Below are 19,803 nucleotides of genomic sequence, written 5' to 3'. Positions count from 1 at the left end.
TCAGAACACCCCTGACCTCACCCTGTCCTCCAACCTTATGGGCTTGTAGCATAAATCTTCAGGAAGGCAGCCCACTGAGCACAGGTCATTGGTTCTACAGAGCATAAATGGAAACCTGGTAACCTGTGCCCTAACTCCGTCCATCATCTCTGGCATACACGCTGGGTTTAGTCTTCCCTGCTCCAGAAATCTCTACCTAATCTCTACTAAATATCTACCTAATGAGAGCAGACTATAGTGAAGTACATGATGTTTTTGATTTACTGAAAATAACAATAATTTAAAAATTACTTCATTTATCCTCTTGTCTTTTGAATATTGTTGGCATTTAATCTATTTTCTTGTCTTTTTAATGCAACCAAATTCTCAGCTCTTGACTTTTAAGTACTTGTTAGGGTGGTGAAATTCTTCATCATGAGCAATGATAAAATGAAATGATATTTGTGTTCAGTTCTCTCCTTTCCCCCGTATTTCTTCAATAATTTATGCAGCAATGTTAGAGGTCTGTGATTTCTCCCACAGTAATCGCCTATGATTTTGGCATTTCTGCCCATGTTTTAATGGAAAGTATCTCACCAGACTGAATGTGGAAGAGACACTTCACTTGCAATTATAAAGCCAGCCCAGAGAAAGAGTATTGCTCTGTCCCTAAGCATGGTTGTGAACCATTTATTAATTTGAATAAAAGGCTATGCTTTTAAAATATTAAACTTCATAAGTGCTAATTTGCTAAGTTGATTAGGGAGCATGTTGATATATCAGCTTCAGCTCCAGAAAGCAATTAGTAAGGATGTTTTGAGCATATTGTTGTATGTAATCAGATTTTTAAAATCCATTCATCAATTTCCAACAATATAACTGTATAACTGGAAAGACTTGGGACTGTGAAACCTGAATCTGGTTTTATGCTGTTTCGGGAGCGCGTTGGAGTGGAACAAGGACAGGAAGAGACAAAGAGAAAACTAATTTCTTTAGGGGCTGGAAATAGGATTTGGACATGAGATGGAGTGGTGCAGAGCACGGGGCTTCGGGATGGCCCCGACCTGGTTTTGAGCTGGGGCTCTGCCACTTAGCTTTTTTTTTTTTTAAATTTTTTATTGAAGTGTAGTCAATTTACAATGTTGTGGTAGTTTCCGGTATACAGTGTGGTGATTCAGTTTTATATCTATATACACACACACACATATAGATACTTTTTCACTATAGGTTATTATAAGGTATTGAATCTAGTTCCCTGTACTATATATAGCAGGGCCTTGTTGTTTATGTATTTTGTATATCGTAGTTTGCATGCTGTTTAACTTTTGAATGCATCTCACTTTAATTTTCTCTTCTGAGAAGCACAGCCTCTAACTCCCAAAGCTGCAGAAAGGAGAAAGGCAATGGCTTTTATAGATGTGCCTGGCATAGTGTTAGCACTTGATTAAATGTTAATGTATCACCAATTTCTTAATGCACACTTACTTGAAGAAATCATTTTTTATGTTATAACAACTCGGGTGGGGCTCTTTGATTCTAGTAATTCTTATACTTCATGAATTTGAGACTGTGTTCTATTATAGGACATAAAACTATGTTGAGCAAACTAGACTACAGATAAACTCTGGAGGAACTTAAGTATTTTTTACATATACGTGATTGTGAGAGAACTGAGTGCAAATGTTGTTGCCTGTAATATTTGAATATTTTGCATTCTGTAGTATCTTTGACTTTATGACCTTGAGTACCTGAACATTTAATGTAGCATTCAGACAAAATATTTATTTCCTCGAAATTAACCTAAATTAGCTTAAAGAATGGCGGAGGAGGGGGTACCATTTATGATTCAGATATTAGAAAAGGGGGTGATTTCCATCCTTGATTTCATTTGGATGATGTTTTATTTTCACCTGAAAAATATTTCTTCCATCGATACAAAGGGCAGTTGGACTCCATTTTTTATTCTGAATCTGTAGGAAACTAAAGGACAGTAAATAGTCTAATGAGAACCTCATGTGGGATATAATTATATTTAGCCAAGTAGTGCCAAAGATAAGGGCAATTTAAAATTTTATAATTAACTTTCAAATTTTGAAGAATAAATAGAAGAATAAGATTAAAACTCTTCCATAATTCTGCTGACTTGATATAACCATTTTTAGGTTTTGGCATATTGTTTATATTTTTACATGCAACAGGGGTTTAATTATACATATAATTTCATTTTCTCTCTCTTTCTCACTTAAAGTGTATGGAGACTCCAGGTGTGCTGCAGGGAGAAGAGGCCAGCCTTGGGTAGCCAGCTATATGGCTTTCCAGGACTTGATTTTTTTCATCTATAAATTATGGGTCACAAGCGGTTTCTTTCCGTATTGTTGTAACAGTGAATATTTGCTATAATTATTAAATAAAATATATGTTAAAGTACTCAGGGCAGTTCTTGGCACATAGCAGGCATTCCATAAATGGAGACTATAAATATAATATTGACAATTATTTTATTATAGTCTTTTCCAAGCTTTTATTTTATTTTTATTATTATTATTATTATTATTATTATTATTATTATTATTATTATTATTATTATTATTATTATTATTATTATTATTATATAACGTTTCTCAGGGCTGCTTTATTTATTTAACCAGTTCCCTATTTTCTCATTTTAAAAATGGTTATAACTAGTGCAAATAGTGGTTCTTTCTGCATGTAGCTATCTCACTAAGAGTTCTCCAAATTAAATTGAAAAATAGATCATTTTTAAAAATTCTTTATTGCTAAATGCTTTCTAAAAGAGTTGTGCCAATTTGCAGAGTGTGACCGGTGTGCTTCTTTTACTACACTTGCAAAATTATTCAGTTTATTTCAAATTAGTTTTGCTATTTTCCCATAGAATGGATATACATTATTTTTTAACAGCTTTATTGAAGTTTTGCTGTTTTTAATATGTGAAAGGGATGCTTTATTTAAGTTACTAGTTTATTTTTCCTTCTATATTTTCATGTCCTCTTTTTTCTATTACCTTAATTCGTTTTACCATATAGACATCTTAAAATGTCCATGTATTCAGGTTTATCTTTTATATGATTTCTTTTTTTTTTCTGCTGTTGCTTCTTAAAGGCCTAGAAAACTATCCCCTTTGTAGAAGTTTGATAGAAGTCAGTTCAGTCGTTTAGGTAAAAGAATGGTTTGATTGTTAAAATGCTGTCCTTGGTTCATCTGTGGTATATGATGCAATAAGAAGACCTAAGTTTGTTTTTTTTCAAATACTAAATGACATTCTTTCAACATGTTTATGGAACATTGGGGCAGTCTTCTGGATTTATGACATCTCCTTATCACATGTACAACTACACTGGGTCTGAGTATGGGCTAGAAACTATTTAGTTCAGATACTGTTTAACCTAATAAACATCATGACTGGTAGTTCCAGAAGACTTATAAGATGATGAGAGATCTTTAACAGAGTTGCTTAAGAGACAGAGATGGGAGAATAAACATCTCCAGTTTGCGTCCTTTCTCACTTTATGACCACGAGACTCCAAGAGCAAAACAAAATGTAAAATGGCTACTTAAAATTCTTATTTGTCATTGCCAATGAATACTGGACATCAGTGAGTTACGTTTATAATCCAAAGATGAAGTTGTGTTGTGTGCCGGGATTTTGTGGGTAACAGTTTCTTTGTATTTCATTCTGCTGTGACTAGATAAAGGATTCATTAATATCTTCCCTACGATGAACACAACCGTATTTGTCAACGATGGAGAGAATGTGGATCTGGTTGTTGAGTACGAGGCATATCCCAAGCCTGAACACCGACAGTGGGTGTATATGAACAGAACCTTCACGGATAAGTGGGAAGATTATCCCAAGTCTGAGAACGAAAGTAACATCAGGTGAGAAGAGGGCTTAGCGCTGGGGCTTACACGCTTCCGCCCGCCCCCCTGACTCTCCGGATCCTGTTTCTGTGACCCATCAGTGTGTGAGAGGACAGCTGGGACAGAAGGAAGTATGCGGCTACTTTCTGAGCCTTCTTCATTTCATTCTCTTGTGTGTTTGGAGCGCACAGAGAAGCCCATGCCTCAGTGTTCTCATTTGTAAACTGGAGGATAAAGTTCTCTCCTAGAATGTTTAAAGCAGTGACTGGCATAGACGGGGGGACACGTTAAATAATTCTCTTCAGAGAAAGAGGAATGTTCGTGCCTTTAATCATTTTTTTTAAACTGTAGGGAAACTAAGCCTCATTAAGTACCTTTGGGCCGGGCAGTGAACCCAAGTTGCTCTTACATCAAACCTCTCATTTGATCCCCAGAACATGTATAATGGAAACAGCAGTAGTGACACCTCATGGAAGCTGTCTGTGCCTTTTCCTGTTCTAAGTCCCTTCCATGTATTAACTCAACAATTTTAGTCTCCACAAACCCTATGAGGAGGCACTCTGACTTTCCTCATTTCTCAGAAGAGGAATCGGAGACTCAGATGAGTAATTTGTCCAAGAGCCAAAGGCTAGTGAGCGGTGTGTGCCTAGGTAGAGCTGGCATTTTCTTCTAGTCAGGAGCTCTTGGCTGTTGTCAGAATGTGGGTGACAGAGGATGCTGTCCTGGGCCAAGGTCTAAGGGCTGGTGGAAGAGAATGGATTGGGAGGTGTCCAGACTTCCTTCTTAAAGGACTTGGTGATTGAAGGGGTGGGGGAGAGGCAGGAGGAGTGGAAGATGCTCTCAGGAGTCTGGTTATGGCAGGCACACTGGATGGTGAGAGGCGATACTAGCTGAGTGGGGAGGGGCCAAGACAATGGACTCAGCTTGGGGTTTGTTGAATCTGGGGTTGACTGTGGGATCCTGAGTAGAGATATTCATGTAGGACAGACCCTAAGTCAGGTTCCCTAGAAGCAGAGCCTGAGAGACAGGGTCCCAGGCAAGGGCTTCATTAAAGGAGCGAGAGACCTGGCAGGGAGTGGAGGAGCTGGCTGGGGAGGGGAAAAGAGGAAAGAAAGGATGTGGGTGAACGTGGTCTGGTCCCAGGGGCACCCTGCACTGAGGGGCATGAAAATAGCTCTGTAGAGCAAGGACACATAGGTCAGACAGGGCTGGACTAGAGGGCAGGTTGTGAAAGTTGTGAGTGGACAGCCAGTAGTTCAAGGGAGCGTGGATTGCCCAGGGAGCGTGTGCAGTGTGAGAGGGGAGGCCGGACAAGCCACCGTGTGAGTCAAGTCTGTTGTGTGGGCCGAGAGCTGGCCAGGGTGCTCCCTCCACACTGGAGCCCACGTCGGTAACTCCCCCGATGGTTGGACTGTGTGCTCAGTCTACGCTGCTGTCTCTGGTGGCCCTGGTGTCAAACAGAAGCTTGAATAGCAAATGTTGCAAAGGATACTTGGAAGAAGTACCGGGGTAGGAGGAAAACCAGGAGATGGTGGTGTTGCAAGAAGGAAGGTGAGGGCAGTGGTATTGACCTTGCTGTGTGGCCCTGAAGTGTCTGTGTGGAGACACCTACATGTAGACGATGGGCAGTCTGGGGTTTTGCCAGGCGAGTGCCAGTAAAGCAGGGCAGGCGAGTTCAGGACACTGGTGAGAGGGAGGTTGAACAGAGGACCAGGGCGGGGAAGGATGCGGCCGTGGGGACAGCACAGGAAGAGGGAGAGGCTGCCGTGTCCGTGAGGTTGCCTTTATGCTGAGAAACCTTGCTTCACTCTATTCTCACACGCTAGGCGCTGGTCGCCAGTGAAATATGTGTGTATGTGTGTGTGTTTGCATTTTTTAACGTGGTTCTTGCAATTACTGAGTTAAGTGGGGCATATTTTTCCAAAACGGGCATGTGTTTCCAGGTAGAAACTGACAAAGACACACCCTCCAAGGCAGGCCGTCCCCAGGTGACTGATGAGGTGTCCTTTCTTTGCAGATACGTAAGTGAACTTCATCTCACCAGATTAAAAGGGACCGAAGGAGGCACCTACACGTTTCTCGTGTCCAATTCTGATGTCAGTTCTTCCATGACGTTTAGTGTTTACGTGAACAGTGAGTAGACCAAATGCCCTCTTATCTTTTTATTTTTTTATTCTTTTAAGTTGTGGCTCGTGTTTGTAACAGCTGCCGCACCGGGTTCATTGTGTACTGGGTAAATAATGTTTCATGATAATTTTGACCTTAACAAAGACCTCGTGGTTTGGTGGTTGGAAGAATGTGTACGGAAACCAGTTCCTTGTCCTACATTTCGCTGACCACATGACCTGGTAGCTGACTCTCAGATTCTGGGTGCTGCCTTTGAAGTCAACAGAGGAGCCATAGAAGTGAAAAATAATAGTTCGAGGGAGAGTGTATTGCTATTGATTGTTGAAATGGGGAGCCAGAGGTTGAATAGGAGCTGGATTATAGTATTAGGTGGGAAAGAGATGCTTTCAAGCCCTGACATGATTTCTTTGTTATGTTGCTTTCTCTTTCGGGGTTGGGGTATTATTTGAGTTTAGATTGTTCTCCCACTGACATGAATGTAGTATTGGTCTGGGTGGGTCGCCACTGCGTCCCATGCAGGGATGTGGGGGAAGGGAGCAGGTGGTTTAGGGTGGGAGGATGGCGGTGGACGTGAGAACCTGAACACCTTAGCCCTGCGTGGCCAGCACCCCACAGTGTCTTGGGGCAGTGTCTCTGCACAGAGGCTGAGGCCCAGGGAGAGTGTTCACCAGCTGGGGCTTTTGCCAGGGGTAGGGTCTGCTCCTGGCTCTACTCCGGGGCTGTCTGCATTTCCCAGGAAGGGCAGCAGGTTCCTGGCACACACACCACACCAGGGAAAGGACCAGAGACGGGAGGCTTCCAAAGACAAAGAATCCCCAGGGACTGGCCCAGAAAATGACCACTGAAATTAGCCATCCTGGGCATGGGGGGAGCAGGTGAGGTGATGACCTGGACCACTCCCTAGAGAGCAGCTTTGCATGTGTTGGGCAGCAGGATGGGACAGGTCCCTGTCCTCGAGGAGCTGATTATTTGCCATATGGAGTGGTTTTCCATCACCACCTCACTGATGCTGTGCTCACCAGCACGGTGAGGGGGGTGCATGACCCCTTTACAAATGAAGACAAGAAACAGCTAGCGAGTGGCATTCAAGACAGGTTTTTGATTGCTAATCTGGAGTCTTTTGTCTATTTCAACATTTCCCAAATTGTGTTTCCTGAACAAGGTGTTAACATGTAGTTAAATAAGTGTCGCATCGGCATAAACACTTTTCTGACCTGCGGGCCTGCCCCGCATCCTTAATACGCTAACGTGTATTACACCTTCCCAGGGGGAGGCGTGGGATTGAGCATACATCTCCGATGTGTATGACCACAGAGCTCAAGGGAAACATGTTAATTAACATCTCAGTTCTTTGGAAAGTTTTGATTACATGGTATCTCACTGGCCCGCAATTCAAGTATCTCTAGATTAATTCAGATGTTAATCAGAGGAGCTTAGTGTATCACACATGGGCAAAATTACCTGCTTCTGAAAAATCTTAATGTTCAAGTAATTGAAGAGATGATTGCAGGTAAATCAATATTCTTGCAAGCATCATCTGCATCCTGTCCATACAAAACTTTATTTTGGGTGTTCTAGCGCAGTGCTTCATCCCTGGTAAAGGACCCTTTGTTTTCCTAGTTTCCAGTTCATTCTGGATCAGTACTTACACAGTGAGAACCAGTCACTAGAAAAGTGAGATGGAAAAGAACAAAGATACATAAAAATCTAAGAATGGATTTTTTTTATTATTAGATTCAGCAGATATAATAATTAAATTAAACTGTTCCTTCTAAATGCTTATCTCAGCTTCTGTACTTACCTCCTGTGGACCACTACCAACAGATCATGGACAAGGCCTGGCTTTGAGAAGCTTAGTAGTTGGGAATTTTATACGGTTGGGTTGCTTGCATTTTTCCCCTGGCTTCAAAGGATGCATTAAGGTCTGTCTCTTTTCCCCTTTTTCATGCTCCCATTTGCCAGCATATGGTCTGCCAGTTGGTCATGAGTCATCAACCTTAGAAGGACATCTCTGAAGTCACCCTTACTTTCCTCTGGGTGACGGAAGTGCTACCATTTTACTTACCAGCCTAATTTACCACTGGACGGGATCCGTTTTAATCACCTCTGCTGGTGAACACATGCTTGTTTGAAACTAGACAGGAACTATGGTCTTAACCTTCCCAAATGATCCTTTCTTGGATTCCTTGTTAGTGCAGGAGGCCTCTGCTCCTGGGGTCTGGGTGCGTAGAGCACCCAGCATGTACTGAGCTCCTGCTTTGTGGCACTGAGCACGCAGGTGAAGGTGTGTCGTTTCTGCCCTCTTGGGTGAATCTCTTCAGGTAGTCTCTTCATCGGTGTCAGTTTATTCCAAACACTAAGCTGATAAAAGCTGTTTATTTCACTTACCTAACCCCTTGGATTTCTTGATCTCCAGAGGCTTTGACAGAGGTAGCATTTTTGTATGAAACTTTGATCTGTTTCCTATGAAATATGTCCCAGCTGATCTTCACAGATATAGTTAGCTAGTTTCTTTGTTGATTTTTATTTCTGGGGCTTGGAAATTCTAATTAATGCTCTCATGATGCCAAGTTTTGTTTTGTTTTGTTTTGTTTAATGTTATATGTTAAAATCAGAAGCTCAAAATAGTTTAAAACTTGGAACAATTGTGTCCATTTGACATACCGTGGTTTTAGCTGAGCCAAGTACACATGTAGATCTACTGCATGGTTTAGTCTGTAAATAAACTGAGCCCCAGGAATTTTTGCACTCTGCAAAAATTAGAATGAATAAAAATCAGAATAATAATTGCAAACTATTTGTGTAGGAAATTCAGGCTACTTTTACTCAGTGACAGGGACCCATAATTGCTTAATAGATTCAACTGTGAGAAATGCTCAGGAAAATCCTTGATTTTAAATAGTTAAATGTTGGTGGCTGAAAAATCCATTTGTTTTGAAAATTCCGCATGTAGATCTGAAGATATTGTGTGTGTTTGTGTTTTAGTCACTTATGTGGGAGACTTTGAGAGAAAAATATGTACTTGTTAAGCTTGAAAATGTTTTAATATGTTTTTAACATCTCTAACAAGCCATAATTTACATGGGTCTGTTAAGTTGACTCAGTGACATTAAACGTGGTTTATAATGGCCAAAAAATGAAACAAAAAAATCAGTGATTCTTTACATTGAAGTTGCATTACTATATTTACTCTTGAATTGCTTATTGGAGACATATATGGAAATCAGATTCTTAGTTCTAAAAAGAAGTTTGATGTCTTCAATGAAAATGACTGTTTCCCATTCAGATCAAAATTGGGAGGAAAATAGAGGTCTAAGAACTATAAAGCTACCCAAATGTGTTTTCCTTTTTTTTTTCTTTTCCAAATGTGTTTTCTTAATAGGCTTTAACTACTCTTTCCAAACTTACTGCAGATGTTGGAAAAAAGTGGCATCATCAAGATCCTGTAGGTAGCCTGTGACGCTTGATTAGAAACCTCTGGTCTCTTCGGTTACAACAAATGTCACATAATAAAAAGGCCAAACATGTATTTTAACCCTAATTATCCACTTGTCTCCTCTTTATCCGTCTTTCTCATACACACCCCCCACATTTTCCTTATCCATTCATCCATTGAAGGAAATTTAGTTTATTTCCATACCTAGGCTATTGTGAATATTACTGCAGTGAACATGGTAGTTCTGTTTTTCATTCCTTGAGGAAACTTCATACTGTTTCCATAATGGCTATACCAGTTCACCTTCCCACAAACAGTGTACAAGAGTTCCCTTTCCTCCACATCCTCACCAACACCTGTTTTCTCCTGTCTTTTTGATAATAGCTATGCTGACAGGTGTGAGACGATATCTCACTGTGGTTTTGATTTGCCAGTAAACTAAAATGACACTTCAAAATGCTATCTGGTTGCATTTCCAGATCAGTATTATGAATTTAAGATTTGTGGCAAATGATATCTAGGGGCCATACGTAGATCCCTCTCCCATCTTGAAGATCTCTCCTTTAATGACAGACCTACCGGCTGAGTGAGAGGCCAGTGTACTCAGGTGGTGGTACAGGAAGGCAGGTAGGACAGGTAAGGTCTAGGGAACGAAGGGGCTCACCTTTCATCTTCTGGCTTACGAGGAACACAGGTAATGTTAGGCTCGATTGGATATCCTAATGACTGCTGAACTCTACCAGACTGACTCTCAAAATCACCCAGTTTCCCTCTGTTTATGGCAGAGTGTTAACAGGGGGTTGGACCAATTTAAGGAGAAGCTAAATAATGTATTATTTCTAAACCACTGCATCATATAATTGACATCCTGTCTGGTGTGAGCAATTATGTATAGATCCTACGGTATACCCAAATCAGTCAAGGTAGTAAATCACCCAGGATGAGGCCTCGTGATGGGAATACTTCCCTTTGACTGCATTTGCAGAATCTGGGCTGCCTTTTATGTAATTTTGGTCATAGTTAAATACAGTTACAAATGGCTGAACTGTCCTTCCAGGGAGAAGCCACCTTAAGTGCCACACCCTGCAAATAAAGCACAGAGCAGCCCACCATTTGCTGAAGGTGTGGGTAGACCTGTGAGGACAGCCGTGCAGACAGATGGCTTCAGACGGCCTCCCAGCCATCCATCTGGGTCACCCGCTTGGCTGGAAGTCTCAGGGCCTTTATCTAGGCTGAAATAATACCCACGGTGGGCTTGCCTGCAAGGACTGCTCAGTTTGGGGGTTTGGGACACCTTTCGAGATCCTCATGAGTCAAAGTTACTAGGACTTTGCCTTTTTGGAAGGTGGAAATGTTTTCCTACCTCATAACCTGTTAGCCTTTCTATTTCCATTTTTTAAAGATGATATAGGACCTTCCAAACGTTTGGGTGTCCAAACCATACATGGGTTAGAGGCTAAAATTTTTAGACTTACTAGTAACACACTAACCAAGTTTTGCTTGAGAAGCTTTGCTTTTTAGTGTTTTTCTGTGTTTTTTTTCCTCTCTTTTTCCTATTAGATGGGTTCTATTAGACCTACTCCTGGGTTAAATTATTGGAATGCTGAAACATTAAATGAAGCTAGTGCTAAATAGAACTCCGTCTTTTTTTTAGAAAACTTGTTTTTGGTTTTTTTGTTTGTTTGTTTTGGATTTTTTTTGTTAGTGGAAGTACTGGGGAATGAACCCAGGGCCTCATGCATGCTAAGCAGCGCTCTACCACTGAGCTATACCCTCCCCCAAGAACTCCTTTCTGATTTATTTACTTGCTTTTGAGAGTTTGCTGTAAGGTTTGTGCAAACATTTGTATGCGTGTGTTTTTAGATGAAAGTAATTTTTTCTTCTTATAAAAAAGTTATGTGAAGAATAGAATAGCTAGAAAATATAAATAAGCAAAAATAAGAATCAAACAAGTTTTAATTGTGCCTTTTAAAGTTTATTTGCATTTTATGGATTACGAGTGCTAAGATGTCTCTTCATGTGTATTTTTACAGGCCATTTTTTTAAACTGTTTTTTTTGGGGGAGGGACACAAATGAGCTTCTTTTGCTCACCTTGTTTTGGTGTGGAACAGTGAATGCATTGTAAGCAACTTTCCATGCCATAAAATTTCTTCTACGATATCACTTTGGCATCTCACTGCGTGGATGTTTTGTAATTTCTTGAACCCATATCTGATGCCATTTGAGACATTGTGGTATACGAGGTGGGGCTCTGAAATGATGTGACTGAGTTTTTAAAGAAACCATCAAACGATTACTTAAAGTTTACAATTATCTTGTTTAATCTGAAGTGAGTGACCTCGCCTGAGTGCCTGGAAGTCAATGAGGTTATCATCTGTCATTATCTTTCCTGCTCCTGTGTCTTGAACATATGTCATGGGAGATGTGCTGTGCTGGCTCTCAGGACAGTTCCAAATGAAGGAATAATTTTCAGATCTTAGTATGGGTAGCTAATCTATGTAAAAATAGTTGCTTGTCTTTCTACATTAATCTTTTCATAGATAATTTGAGATACTTGACAGTGTCTGAACTCTGGTTTTATTTTCTCTTCCTGAACTTGAGATGAGTTTTTGTTCTCAAATTGCTTGGGAGTTATGAGTGTTGTTTTTTGATGTGACACTTTAATATCTCCTCCTTATGCAGAGGATCTTTCTGGATGCAAGAATTGCTATAGACATTTAAATTGAAAGAAAAAAGGGATATCATGGCAACCTACTTCCAGAGTAGGATTTGATTCTCTTATATTCTGAAAAGATTTTAGGAAATGTGTTGGCATCATTTTTTCTTCATGTCTCATAAGAGGTCTGGTGGGGTCTGTTGCTAATTGGGGGATCTATTTAAATGCTGACCATTTGGAGGGCAGGGTAACCTGTCTGGATCCTTAGGCCCTTTGTTGGTGTGGTCTGGCCATTATTTCATGTCTGTGGTGGAAAAGCAGGAGGAAAAAACCTAGGTATATAACCATGTAAATCTTTGGCGAGTCTTGACCCTGGACCTGGGACATACTTTTCTAAAAATAGCATGAGTAGTAACTTTCACATTAGTGGAACTTCTACTCTGTGGAAATCTCCTTTCCAATTGAGCCACATGTGTTTTTACATCAAATTAGCCCCCTTCGTTTGCAAATGTATACAGTGTCACCTATAATTTAGTGGAAATTTAAATTCATCCAAGAGTAGGTACATAATTTTTCCATGGACATTGTGTCAGTAACTCTTCTCTATTTCTGAATTATGAGGCAAAATGAATTCACTACTTTGACAGAGTAGAAAAATATACCATTTTATCACATGCCTGATCCCTTGGCAGCAAGCAGAGTTGCATTGTGATGTGTGTGCGTATTCCCCCTTCCCTGTCTGGATCGCCCGACAAGGGTACTCGTATAAATTGAGCACCGTGATTCTGGCTGAGGAAGCCTTTCTCCAGGTACTTTCGTCATTTTAAAAAAACTGACTTTCAGGATTAGAAGATCTTTTTGATGGTTGTTTAGAACAGAGATTGGCAAACCATAACCCTTTGGCCAGATTTGACAGGTATCCTATTTTTGAATGGTCCATAAACTAAGAATTAATTCCTTTTTCCTTTTCCCTTTCTTTTCCTTTCTTTCAGAGGTGGGAGAAAATGGTTGAAAAAAATCAGATTTTGTGAGAAGTGAATATAAAAGCCAAGTTTCAGTGTCCATAAATAAAGTTTTATTGGAACACAGCTACGCACATTTGCTCACACATCTATGGCTATGTTTGTGGTGTAATGGCAGGATCGAGTATTTATAAGAGAGACTCTTATTTACTGTCTCATTCTTTACATTGCAAGTTTGCTTACCCCTCATTTAGAACATCACTTCATTTTTACAATGATAGACACTCTGCTAAACATAGGCAGATGCAGGAGACTGTAGTTGAAGTTTTGTTGTGTTTGTTAACCAAATTTCTATGAAAGTGCCCATATGCCAGTTTCTGGGTATCTTTAAGAATGTATAAACCAAAATGCATTTCCTGTAATATCTATTCTGGGGATTTTTGAAAAGTACGATATTCCTTTTATAAGTAAAAGTTAACTTGAGTTTTTTTTTTTTACTTCTGTTTTAGTTGATTTTAATTCCTTTATTATAATGATACTATGGCAGGAATGTGGATTTGACTCAGACCCAAAAAAGGATAGTGACGAATTGCTACTAAGTATTGCTGTATTGCCATTGAATCTCATCAGATCTACAATCATAAAAACACATTTATCCTTATGATCCCCCTTCATTTAGTCTTCTGTTATATGCAGACTTACGTCTGTGTTCTTTGCTGATTATATAGTGTGGTCAAATGTGCATTTGTAGCAGGAGTTGGTAGAGGTGGTTAGGGTGAGTAAACAATTGTACACAGAGCTTCCCCCGTTACTTGGGTACCTCCTCCCACCACGCACTCCCAGCTCCTATTATCTGTACTGTGTTCTTTAAAATCTGATTTTTTCTTGCCTTCCTTATGGACCTGATGGTGGTGAAATAATTTTTTTTTTAAGATCACATATCTGTGGGGGTAAATCAGCAAATGGTTGGGATTTTTAATTGCATGAGCAATAAATTCTCAGAAGGGTTATAATTATAAGTACTCTGAAATCTGCCACAGGCTGATCCGTGTTGTTGGAGACACCAGAATGACTCAGGTCCACGGCACGTTGAAAGGAGACAAGGCTGTTTTTTATCTCCACAGGAAATACATAACTTATATACTTCTTAGGCTTATCTAAACCTCCAACTTGGGAGGAATTAGGGAATGTGTCATTTGGTGTACTGCTGATTGCAGAATATCTAAGAAAACACAGCTCAGATTTAACCTGGAGAATTGCAGGGAGTTAGGAATCTTTAAAAGCAAAATGTATATTTAATGACTTAGACGGTGCATTGAGGCACTTAGAAAATGCAGATGAGCCCAGATTTTCATTTTTAGGAATCAGAATTAAACCTAGCTCATTCTTTATGCATTAAACATTTTCCTAGTGCAACTTGCCACGTACAGCCCAAACTGTACTCGTGTAATTTATCCTTTTCAGAATGAGGTCCTTGTCACTAGTGTTAGGGACAGGGCTGGAATTAGGATGAGGCAAGAGAGTTGCCTAGGGTGTAAAATTCAAGGAGGGGCTCAATCACAGTGCTAGCCTATATTTGCAATACCTAGAAGGTGGGTGGGTGCCTTCTTCAATTCCTCACCCTAGATGCTTTTCTTTGCCTCACCTTAGTGAGGTAAGGCTCTGATAGGGTCCCTTGAAGATTCTCTAAAAAAGCCCATTGCTGGCTAAGATCCTCAGCTTACTAAATCTCCAGGGGCTGTGGGGGGGAGGTGGCAGGAATGTGCATTTTAACCTCTTCTCTTAGTGCTTCAAATGCTCATCGAAGTTTGAGGGACCTTCTGCCAGCCTAAGATTCACCAGGACAAGAGCTACTCCTCAGGTAACGGTTGCGATAGTGGCTTAAAAATCTGCCTAATTAGCCAGCAGGCAGAAACAAGTAGGCCAGCCGGACCCCACCCCTTGCCAGCCCTGGCCGTTGTATAACTGCCACCAGGTGTCACGCTGGAAGGCTTGGCTCTGAGAGCAGTTGTACCCAAAGCTAAATGTAATTGATTATGTAATTTTTAGCTGTTCCAATTTTTTTTAAGTTGAAAAATGTTTTATAGGGTCATTATTAGCTATGTGTTCATTGTAAGAAAAAAATGAGAAAATAAGTCAAAAGAATGAAATAGAATCTATCCTCAACCCGTTACTACCAGAGATGACCACTGTGAACATCTTAAGGCATCCTTTCAGCCCTTTTTTTCCTACTGGGTTAAAACTGAATTCCACTGAAAATCCATTATGTAGCATTAGGAAGAATGAGGGACAGAAGAAAGGTTAGTATAAGGACATGGGTATCAGGAAGTTAATTCCCCCTTGAGTCCTACCCAGTTATCTTTACTCTCCATTCATAGACCCTCCCCTCATCATTAATCTCAGTATGGAAGAAAATTCACACAGCCAGGGATATGTGTGGATTTCTCATCTCATGCCCACCACTGCAAAAATAATGTAAATTGTGCCCCTACACGGGAAAGTCACCATTAGGCTTTTCTTCCAGGTCCCTTCTTGTGACTCTAACAGAATTATTTTGGGATCTGAGGGCCTTGTTCCTTTGGGGGAGACTTAATCACCGAACAGCTCTTATCGTGTGCCTGCCATCGGTCAGACTCTGCTAGGAGTCAGAGGTGCAGTCAGTAAGGCGCTGTTCTTGCCCTTGAGAATGTACGGTCTAATGGTAGAGGCAGACCACGATGTGGCAGAAGAGCATCAGGTATCCACAAGTGCTTCCAGAACAGGGAGGCGAGACCAACCCACGTGGCTTTGGAGAGTGAGGATGGCTTGGAGAAGGAGATGACACTTGACTTGAGTCCAGAGACACCCGCCGTATGGCGCCTGCAGTCTTCAGCATATAGCATTCTCCCAAAGTTCCACTGTTTTCTGTGTTATGTCCTACTTTTCAGCCCAATCACACAGTTGCCTACGATAATTAAATGAAACTTGCCAGATGGATGCTTTCGCAAGACGATGGCTTGTCTTCTTGCTCTATTTGTGAAAGCTGGCATTGGATCCAGACTCTCAAGGATGCCCCTACCTTGAGATTGCTTTTGGAGTGTTGCTCTTTTGTGGGTCTTAGCCAAATGGCCTGCCCGTCAGCAGGGCCAGGTTGAATGACAGGTGGGTGTGCCACGCATGTGGACACTGATCTCTGCCAAGCCATTTTGCCACCAGGAGGTGAGGTGCTGAGAGGTTGTTCCACAAAGATGTCATTTACCAATGTTACCTTCCTTTGAGGAGATAAACTTCCGATCTGTCAGTCTTTTCCTTTGACCATGTATATTTTTCCTATCAGTTGCAAGATAATTGATGTCAAATTCCCAACGCATCAGGTTAAAACACATGCACATTCTCATGCTATCTTAATCAATTTTCAGATCACTGAGGAGAATATTTAGTGACAAGTACAGTTAACTTAATTGGTAGCAGACTTGATTAACGGAGGAGGGTAGGTACTCTGAATAAAAAAGCGTAACTGGACCATTAATAAACTAGTCATTAATAAATTCGTAATCAGTACATTTATTGTTTCATTTCTGTGCATCATTCTTGGTTCTTTGTGTGCTCCATCTCATTTAATTGTCACAACATCCCTATGAAATGGGTACTATTATTCCCATTGGACATACGAGGAGACTTGGTGAAGGGCAGAGCAGCTCTGGGTGTCGGGGCTGGTGTGCAGGTCTGCCTGCCACACGCACGGCCGCCCGTCGCTCTGTACTCAGACTTGGTGGCAGCAGATGCTGCACCATGGATACAGGGTGAGCACATCACTGTTCCTGTCACCAGATGCTTTCAGCGTAGCCGGCTCATTCTCAAAGGGTTAGAATCCTTCAGATATGTGACCAGTAGAACAACTGAACGTAAGTTCATCTTCCGTTCACTTTAGAAATAACCTCAAGAATTTTCAGGGCTTTACGGCACCCTTGATTGAATATCAGTTGATTATTATAGTTACACAGAAATGTCAAATTAGAGCATTCCTGCTGATACAGTTTACTTTTTCAGTGATTGTACTCAGGTTTAGATAGATGTATGAATAAAACTCTTGGGCTGGTTAAATTTTCTGTTCATATTTTGCATTTGAAATAAAAATTTGGAGTTAAAAGCCCGTATTCTTTCACTCTTATGTTTTGGCTTCTCTGTAAAAGGGCAATTCAGATCTTTATCCGCACCACCCCCTCCAGACGCCTGCCTCTCAAACAAGGAAATTACTCGAGGGCGAGCTGGGGGGCTTCTCTTTTCCTGTAACTCCTCCTAGTTTGATCTATTCCACTTCCTGCAATAACTTGAAATTCCTGTGGCAGTTCAGTCATTTGAAATCCTGATGGCTGGCATCCTTTAAACTGGATTTCCACCTTTAAAACAGTTGGGAATCCTGGAGTCCTAAATAAAATCCATCTTTCAGAGTCCCCCTCCCTGGAACAGAAACCTGTCAGGTGGTCCTGCGACCCCAGCCAGGCAGATCTCGGAGAGCCTCGCAGTTACAGGATGGACAATGTGCTGGGTGGAGCGGGGGCTGGGCAGCGCTGCAGAGGTGGGGGGGTCTTTCTTGGTCAGACCCTCACATCCACCTCCCTGCCTTCCACTCATTGGTTCAGATTTCCCCCTTTGAACAACATGTTCCCTCAGGGTCTTCTTTAGCCTCGAGAAAGTTTTTAAGGAATCGGAAAGAGTGGAGTGAGTCTTGGTGAGGTTTTCCAGCAGTCTGACATCTGGCCATTTCTCTTTTCCTGCAGCAAAACCAGAAATCCTGACTCATGACAGGCTTGCAAATGGCATGCTACAATGTGTGGCAGCAGGATTTCCAGAACCCACCATTGATTGGTATTTTTGTCCAGGAACCGAGCAGAGGTGAGGTGATTATTTTGGGTACCTCTTAGCATGCATAAAGAAATGACTGCCATTCCGTTTTTTTTTTTTAAAAAAAAGCTTTGTTTTGATTAATTTTTTTCTATTCATGTGGCTTTTTTAAAGGGCCTAATTGCTATATTTTTCTTGGTAGACATTAATTTTGTTTGCTGAAAAATGATTACTGAATGACTTCTCTATTTTGGTGGTTATCTTTTGGATTTATCATGTAATTTCCAGCCTGCAGGTAGATAAAGCAATTTTCCAGGACAGAGTAATTAGATTTCCAATCTATCCACGGAAAGTAACGTGTGTGGGAAATGTGGCTGTAGTTATCATGAAAAAAAGTGCCTCAAAAGTTAATTGCCAAGTTACCAAAAAGTAATGATCGTACAATTACCACATACACACGGCCCTGGGAAGCTGTGTTTTAAAAAGGTTTTCTCCTTGATTAGGTGCTCAGCTCCTGAGCAGAGCACATCTGGCCTTGTACCTGCTCTCCCTCACCATCCACACTTAAGCCTTAAATTGTCCTTTCACATTACCTGAAGATGAAAACGGGGTCAGCATTGCTGTTTTTATCCATCAAATGCTATTCTACGCTCAGGCTTTAAAGCCCAGTGTAACATCACAATTGAACAGTCAGGATGATGATAGAAATTTCACTTTTCACAGAATAGACCCTTTTTTTTAATCAACAACAAGTTGGAAGAGGTTAATAAGATTGTTGTTTTCGTCTGAGTTTGAGTGGAGTATTTTCTTTGGGGAGCAATAGAGGGGTTTGAGACCCCTGGAAAGTCTGCCCACAGGGGAATCAACCCCAGTAGTTACAGACATCCACTGAGCAAATATTCATGGAGTGCCAACTGTATGCCCGACGTGGGTCTAGTGAGCACAGCACATCTGAGTCCATTTGTGAGTTTATATTCTAGTGCATTGAGGTGGGCAGCAGGCGAGTTAGATAACTACCACATGCAAGTGTTAAGTGTTAAGGGAAAAAGTAAAGCAAGGCAAGGGAATAGAAAATTGCTATGCATATGGGGGGGTAATTTAAAATAGGGTCATGTGAGTCTAGCTTCTGATGGTTTTCCATCTGGGCTACAAGCCAGCAGCACAACCTCTGTCTCCCTGCACAGAGCCTGGAGCCGCAGGGTCCTTGCTTCTGGGGCTTGGGGGTTGTCCTGTTTTCGTCCTTATAGACTTAATTTTTTTTCTTTTTCTTTTATTTTTTATCTATAGGAGATGATAGATGTCCACTAAATGTATTATATTAATGCTTTCATGACATATGTAAGTCAAACCATTATGCTGTGTACCTTAAACGTCTTACAGTGCCGTATGGCAGTTCTATCTCAATAAAACTAGAATGAAAGTAAATTTTAATTTTTTTTTAAAAGTGAAAGGAAATGAGGATAATTGGGAATGAATATCTCTTAGTGAATCCACAGGGACTCTGTTTATGATGTTGGTTTTCCTTTAAAGTATTATTTTAACTACTTTTCAGAAGCCACTGCTTTCATCATTTGATTTAAATTTTTTTTTTAGAATTTCTTTTTTTCACTTTCCTCCTCCACGCTCCTCCTTTTTAACCTTTCAGACATCCTTCCACAATTTTTTACTTTATTTATAAAGGTCCTTTGTTTATAAAGGATCTGAGCCCACCCTCTTATTTCATTCCTTTCAATAGCCCTCCAAGGTGGATATTGCCATCCCTGTTTCACGGCTGTGGGAACTGAGTCTTGGAGAGTTTTAGCACTAGTCAGAAGTCAACAGAATAGGTGTTTGAGTCAGGATTTCAAAGGCACATCTCACACCAAAACCGCTTCTCCTCTTTCTCGTCTTCCAAGTGCTTCTCTGCCCACCGTGCCACAGACGTGCCCATTCATCATCA

General features: G+C 40.8%; 1 protein-coding gene across 8 annotated transcripts in view; it reads left to right on the top strand.

Annotated features, from left to right (window-relative positions):
- The window catches only part of KIT (KIT proto-oncogene, receptor tyrosine kinase), a 77,432-nt gene that overhangs the window by 42,006 nt on the left and 15,623 nt on the right, over window positions 1-19,803 (top strand). For all 8 annotated transcript variants that reach the window (XM_074347748.1, XM_074347763.1, XM_074347731.1 and 5 more), the window contains 3 exons: window positions 3,687-3,876; window positions 5,876-5,991; window positions 17,801-17,915. In XM_074347748.1, coding sequence (XP_074203849.1) covers window positions 3,687-3,876; window positions 5,876-5,991; window positions 17,801-17,915 — 421 coding nt within the window. The remainder of the gene's footprint in view (window positions 1-3,686; window positions 3,877-5,875; window positions 5,992-17,800; window positions 17,916-19,803) is intronic.

The sequence above is a fragment of the Camelus bactrianus genome, chromosome 2, assembly GCF_048773025.1.
Source record: "Camelus bactrianus isolate YW-2024 breed Bactrian camel chromosome 2, ASM4877302v1, whole genome shotgun sequence".
Lineage (NCBI taxonomy): Eukaryota > Metazoa > Chordata > Mammalia > Artiodactyla > Camelidae > Camelus > Camelus bactrianus.
The sequence above is the reverse complement of the archived record's forward strand: the minus strand, read 5'-3'. Positions and strand labels throughout refer to the sequence as shown.